Source organism: Lactuca sativa, chromosome 4 (assembly GCF_002870075.4).
Source record: "Lactuca sativa cultivar Salinas chromosome 4, Lsat_Salinas_v11, whole genome shotgun sequence".
In the NCBI taxonomy this organism is placed as follows: domain Eukaryota; kingdom Viridiplantae; phylum Streptophyta; class Magnoliopsida; order Asterales; family Asteraceae; genus Lactuca; species Lactuca sativa.
The window spans coordinates 225,892,313-225,899,344 of NC_056626.2; the positions used below are offsets into that span (position 1 = coordinate 225,892,313).

A 7,032-nucleotide genomic window follows, 5' to 3' on the forward strand; every position below is an offset into this window, starting at 1 on the left:
AAGCCACTTGCTGATATATTGATGATATAATAACACAGACAAGAATATTACTTTATAAGGCATAGATTATTTACCTCTCTTCACAACTAACTGGCCTCATCACTTCCATATGTCGTGGATGCCAATGGACTAAATAAATAATAGTGTTGTACGTTTTTCATAAACATAAAAAAAATAAAATAATATTCTCCAACTTGCTCCACTTTGCCTTTTTCTCTTCTTATATATAGGGAAGCAGCATGGCAATCTAGAGCATACCATCACCTTGACTTAAGTCTTCTCCATTGACTGAGGGTGCATTTTACAGATTTGATCCTCCATTTGATTTCTGATTCTACTCTTTTCATTTCATATACTCAAGTTTGTTTCTTGTCCCTTTAAAACTTGCAATACACAAGTAATGGCATCAGGCTCTATGACATCATCACGTAGCTCTGGATCTTCATGGACTCCAAGACAAAACAAGCAATTTGAAGACGCTTTAGCTTACTATAACAAGGACACTCCTGATCGCTGGCATAACATTGCCAGGGTTGTTGGTGGAAAATCAGCGGAGGAGGTGAAGATTCATTATCAAATCCTTGAGAGGGATGTCATGCAAATTGAATCAGACCAAGTTCCTTTACCCAATTATAGGGATATTGGAAGCAACGGACGTGGATTTGGAAATGAACAGAGGTAGTTTTCTGTATATTATTAACTATATATATATTCTTGCTTAGATTATGTGATGTCACAAGAAAGATATATAATTGGTAGGCTTTTAGTTCTTCTTCTAAGATAGTTTATCCACCAAAAATACATCATGGGTATGTGTTATTGGAACATTCACTTTTTGTTTCAGAGGTCAGAACCAATAGAAATCACCAAAAGACTTACCAGAAATAGTTCTAAGTTATCTGAATATGTATGGGTGTATTTTTCTTTTATTATATGAGGTCTCTAATATAGCATATGATTTTTTTAAGAAACCACATGAAATCCAATCTTACTTGTTTTAGTCACATGCGCATGTTCCAATTAAACGTATACTTTAACTTCAAATCTCCAAGTTGCTTATTCTGCATGTTATAAAATATTAGCTGGTGACTATTGTCTCTTGATAAGGGTGGACACATGATGGATAAAATATTTAATAAAAATATCACATTCCTCAATACTATTTCACTAATTTCAAGTTTAAGCTATGACATTTCTCCTTGGATCTAGGTATTTACTTTAGTCGGCAGTTGACACTTAATTCAAACACAATAAACAACTTTTTTATACCGAAAGGTCGGTTGTCATGTTAGTACGAATTCAACTGCTAGTAATGGTCATGACGATCTATGTACAAAGTGATATTTTGGATGCTTTGAGGAATTTATCTAAAAGGCAACTTTACTGATGTGATGAAAAGGTGTAATAATGGAAACCAATTTGTTTAAAATAAATACTCCACGTAATTTGCATTGCCCTTCGGGGGATGCAAAGAAAACACCTCACGAAGGGCTAATATTAATGTAATCCACCATTAATTATGGGCTTCGGAATGTGGTGACGCCAGCATGACTATATTTCAAAAAGCATAATAAAGTTAGAAATGTTGCTTTTTCTTACTCAATTTTCAATTTGCCAACAGGCTTCTGAAGAATCTAAAGCTATGATGAAGCGGGCAGCAATTACAACAATAACAACGTTCATGGGAGGACAAACAAAAAGGGTTATAGGAAAGAGGTGGATTATATTTGTGTGAATTATTATCGTTCTGTTTCTGATTTTAGTTATGCGCGTTGCAATTTAACTCAAAAAATGGAGTAGTTTGCAAAGACGCATGACAAGTATTATGTTACATATTTTTTTTCTTAATTGTAATGTATTCTCAAGATTAAAAATGTATCATATTGTGTGATTTTCAATTACCAATGCTTCAAAAAATTAAAATAAAACGATCCCTGAGAGAACAAATCAAATGCAAAAGACTAAACACATTAAGAGAAATCTTCGGAAATGTGTATATAGTACTTAAAGCTGATTAGCACCATAAAAAACCATGACTTTATATTTTGAAAAGAAAATGACCGAAAAATAGACAGTTGTTTATGGAAGAATGATAAAAACCCTACCGTGGTTTACAAAAAATGACAAGAAACCGGAAACCGTTCACACATCTGTTTGAGATTTTTAATGACCATCCTCAGAAAAGTCCTTATATTATCGTTTTTTTAACAACAAAGTCATGACTTATTTTAAAGGAAAAAGAAAAAGAATATCAAGGACGGACACAACATTTCACAGTGGGAGTTGCACGGAAAAATCAGGGTTTATCGGTGTCACCATGGACCCTCTAGGTCCGCCCGTGAAGAGTATTATCTCACTATAAGCTTAGTGTATTCATGTATTATCTTATTAATTGTATTCTCTCAGTTATAGTGGATTTTGTCTTATTGGAATTTAACTATATATTGTAAATCCAATAGATTGTCTTGACTTATTATAATTTTAGTGTATTCTTCGACAAAGTAAAATTTCTAACTATAATCTTACAATATAATATTCGTTTGATAGATAATATTAGCTTACTATAATATTACTATATGATATTATCTTACTATAATGTGTTATTATATTCTCTATATCTAACATATGCTTTTGTCTCACAATAAGATGTAAGATAATATCATATTGTAACAATATAGTAGGATAATACTACCTATTAAACAAATATCATATTGTAAGATTATAGTTAGTAACACACTTTGTTACTAAATTCTCTATGTCTAACAGAAAGTTTTGTCTTAAATAATCATATTGTATCCTCTCTATGTGACAAATTAGATTATCTTACCATATTATTTGTGTTAGAGGATGTTTCATTACTATATTATTGTAGTCTTTCTATTTGGTGTTATTATTTTTTATAACTTTTCAATATAGGTGCTTTTCCCTAAAAATAATTGTAGTTGTGGCTTTCGAATCAATTTTTTATCATCAAAATAACTTTTTTTTTTTGTATTTTGTTTTTATAAATGTACTTATAGTAAGATAAGACTCTCTTCAATATGGAGATATGAAGTAAAGATAATACCACTAAGATTAAGATTACAACAAAATAATACTCTTTGTCCTTTTCTTGTAAAGAAATTATAGCTTTAGTATTAGCTAGCCCATAATGTAAGGGCTTTTATAAAGATCATCATCACACAACTGACTAATAGCGATTAGATTGTGCTTTAGACCCTTAATGTATGAAATATTTTAAAATTGCATTGATTTGAATTTGATAGTGGGATATCCCTTTTGTGTGTCCTTTTCCAATGTCTCTGTACAGGGTAATTTTTCTTAACATAATATTGTAGGAGAAACTTAAATCATGTGATATGCTTACAACATCCACTGTCAAGATACCAAATTGAAGATTTACCAATATTAAAAATTTCATAGCACTTTGCAGGGAGACAAGTTAATGATTTCGAACAGGATATTTTACACTGATTTCAAACCTTCCTTAAAAGTAAACTTAACCGCTTCATTAGAAGTGTCACCGTATCTATAACTACCAAATACCAATTTTTTTTCCTTTTCAAAAATAGGCATATGAGATTTGTTAAACTTAGTTTTCCATGTATTTGAAACACATTATTTTTCCTGAAAAGCTATTTGCTTTGTTCTAGAAACATCTGAATTACTCTCAGTGCAAATTGATGTGGTACTAGTTGTTGGATTAAGGTGTCTAAGCTCATAAGTAAATTGGTATAAACCAACAAATCGACGCAAAGTTCTTTTTGGGTTGTGCTCATAGCCAACAATAGCTAGAAATGATATTAGGAGAGAGAGAGGGAGAAATAACTTGTTAATATATTATGTGGTTAATATAATAATTGGAAACAAATAATTGATACGTTAATTTGTTATGTGATTAATAAATTAACATGATAAGAGTAGTTAAATAATTGATTTGTTAATTTATATGGTTAATAAATTAATAGGAAATCAATTAGAATAGGGCTCCTTGGATCATTATTTTCGTTCATGGCCTTCCTAAGAAACAAAGGAACGAATATTATACTTCTCTCCTCTCTCTCCTCTTCATTGTAGGGTTTCTAGTGTTTTTGGTACAACCCATTATAGGTACTAAACTTTTGGTGATTGCTTTTCAAGGTTTTCCAGATAGATATTGGTGTGATTATTTTCTACAATAATCAGGAGGTATGTAAACCCTAACTCTATGTAAATTATGATTATTATAGAGTACCCTTAGGGTGCTTGATGTTCAGAGGTTATTGCTATCAATAGAGAAAACATATATCCAAATAAGTTGCATGTAAACTTAAGAGATAAGTATTTTTCCGCCTCATATATATATTTATAACCTAAAAAACTCATCAGTGGTATCAGAGTTATAGTTTTCTAGTTGATTGTGCATAATAGTGAATTGATCAAAATTAGGGTTTATAGAAATTAAACCCTAAAGGCATGAAATTTGGACATAACTAAGGTGTCTTGAAACCGTAGCCTCTTGCCCTTAAATTTAAAAAATGGCTAGGGTTCCTTAGGGTTTTCTAGTTTCTTTAGTTGTTGTTTTAAAAGCCTTAAAATAGAATAATTAAACTTGGATAACACAAACGCTAATTTTCGAAAATTAGATGGGGTTATTTTTTAGGATTAAATTTGACTTATTTAACTAATTGTTTAAAAGAAAATAATTATTTAATCTGTAAATGATTTAAATCAATTTAGTTAAATGTTAATTGACACATAAAGATTAAATCTTAATTGGTTTAAGTTTAATTAATTAATTAAAAGATTAATTAAGATAATTAAAAGTTTAAACCTTGTATTTTGAAAAGTTTTAAAACACCTTATATATATTATCAAAAGATAATTATTATATGTATAAGAAAGGCCACTCGAAAAATAGTAGGCCTCATTCAAGAAGCCATACTCTAAGTGGGTACAAAGAAATGTCCTATGAAATGACCAACATTGGGTGTCCACACTCACCCACCGCTCCCTCATATGGAGGAGGGTTGTTAGCCGAACAGGTTCGATATGAAATAACCTCATTAAAAGTATAATGTTATTAAATACTAGAACCTTCTTAAAAAATCTCATTCTAGTTACTTTAGCAAAATTTGAAAAGTATGCTAATCCATGAAAACACACATCATGCTTTATTTGTTGTTCGTGGAGCGTGCGTTGTTAACCGGCACAGTAATAGCGACTATGAAGAGATATGAGGGAGAATATCGAAAATCATCATTCTTGATGGAGTGTGTGTGGTTAACCAGCACATCAATTTGAGATGATAAAAAACATCAAGGTTGCCAAGTGGGTTTGCATGGTTATTTACATCTCGTATGTGATCTTTGACATCCCAATCAAAAAAGTGAGACCATACTCCAAGATGAAATATAACATTGATAAGATTCAATGAATTTCAAATGATTAGGAGTTTCATAAGATTGAAATTGGTAAATGCCTTACCTACCTAAAATAGATTCGAATTTGAACACGACATCCCTATTTAAAGTTCGAATTGAAAATATGGATCCTAGCCTTAATTTAAATTTATGGGTTAATAATTAAAGATGAAAATCAACTAACTTGAATTCTCTTTTCTCCCACTTTTATATGTCTTATGAAGATAGAAATGGTATTCCTTATTCTTATAGAAATGGTTATCCTTAATCTTCTCAAGATGGTCTTCCAATTTCAATTCAAGGTGAAATTATTTTTCCTTCCTTAAGAAATAATGGAACTGGACATTAACTCTCTTCAACTCTTCCAACTACTCCTCCGGTGACTCTCCCAATGTCACGTTTTCATCAAGTTGAAAGATACCAAACTACTCACGACCTATTGACATGTACAAATAAAGATCGAAATTCTATGTTTGCGTATGTTCTGAAAATGAAATCGTACATTGCCATGTTGGATATAATGGGTGTCGTTTTCCCAAAGGAGCAAGCTAGTAATTTGGTTCTTATTTTGCTTCCAAATTCATATGATTACTTCATTGAGAACTTTTAAACAAAGAATATCGATGTAACCCTAAAGACGGGTTTTATTCGTTAAAAAAAACATGTGCCTATGGAATTTCACTTAACACTTAAGGGCACATGCAATCTAAAGGATCGATGTCATACACTTTGAATGCAACATACTATGAACAACAAAACTAATGTAACCCTGATGAAATTGTAGTATAACCAAAATAAAAGAATTAGGGTTACATATATTTGATACGTTATAGTAAACAAATCACTTCAATCCTTCCTGATAAGAGCTTGGAAAGTTAGCACCAAAAGTATGATGCCTCTAACGAGTCACACCCAAACGATAGAACTAGAATACAATTAAGGAGAGAGTAGGAAAGGAAAATTTCGTTCCTATCGATTACGGGAAGTGCATGAACGAAATTACGGTCACAAGGAGTCCTATTTATAGTTTATGTAACTTAGGAATCAAGCAAGATTTGAATAGATTTAATCCTAATCCATATCATTTCCTTATATTCATCTAAGAGGCTTATGGAAACCTCAAGGAAGCTCTCAAAACCTTCCAACCCTTGGATGGTTCTAGAATTGCTTCATTTGTTGAACTATCGAACAATTACAATTCACCCATTGAACCTTCAATTAATACCAATTAATCCAAATTAATTCCAAATAATTCCAAATTAATTGTTATTAATAATTAATTAATTCTAATTAATTTCTTATTCATTTATTAACCTTATAAATTAAAAAAAAATCAATTGTTTAATTATTGATCTCATATTAATTTACTAATCACATAACAAATTAATAAATCAAGTATCTATTTCCAATTATCATATTAATCATATAATATACTAATAAATTTTTCCTCGTAACTTCCAATTCGATTATTAAGCATATAATAATCTAATAATCATCATCTCTCTATAATTGTCATTCTAATCAAGTTCTACTTATAAGGGAAACCTAAAAATGATTTTGCTTCTAATTAGAAGAATATACCAATTTAGTTACTACATTTGACACCATAATCCAATAGTATCCCACTTGG

The 7,032-nt window shown here is 30.6% G+C and overlaps 1 protein-coding gene across 1 annotated transcript; it reads left to right on the top strand.

Moving 5' to 3' along the window:
* The first annotated feature begins 242 nt into the window (after window positions 1–242).
* On the top strand, window positions 243–1,901 carry LOC111890307 (protein RADIALIS-like 3). Its single transcript, XM_023886450.3, has 2 exons — window positions 243–678; window positions 1,622–1,901. The coding sequence occupies exons 1-2, from the start codon at window positions 401–403 to the stop codon at window positions 1,644–1,646; spliced, it is 303 nt and encodes a 100-aa protein (XP_023742218.1). The 5' UTR covers window positions 243–400; the 3' UTR covers window positions 1,647–1,901.
* Window positions 1,902–7,032: the final 5,131 nt, after the last annotated feature.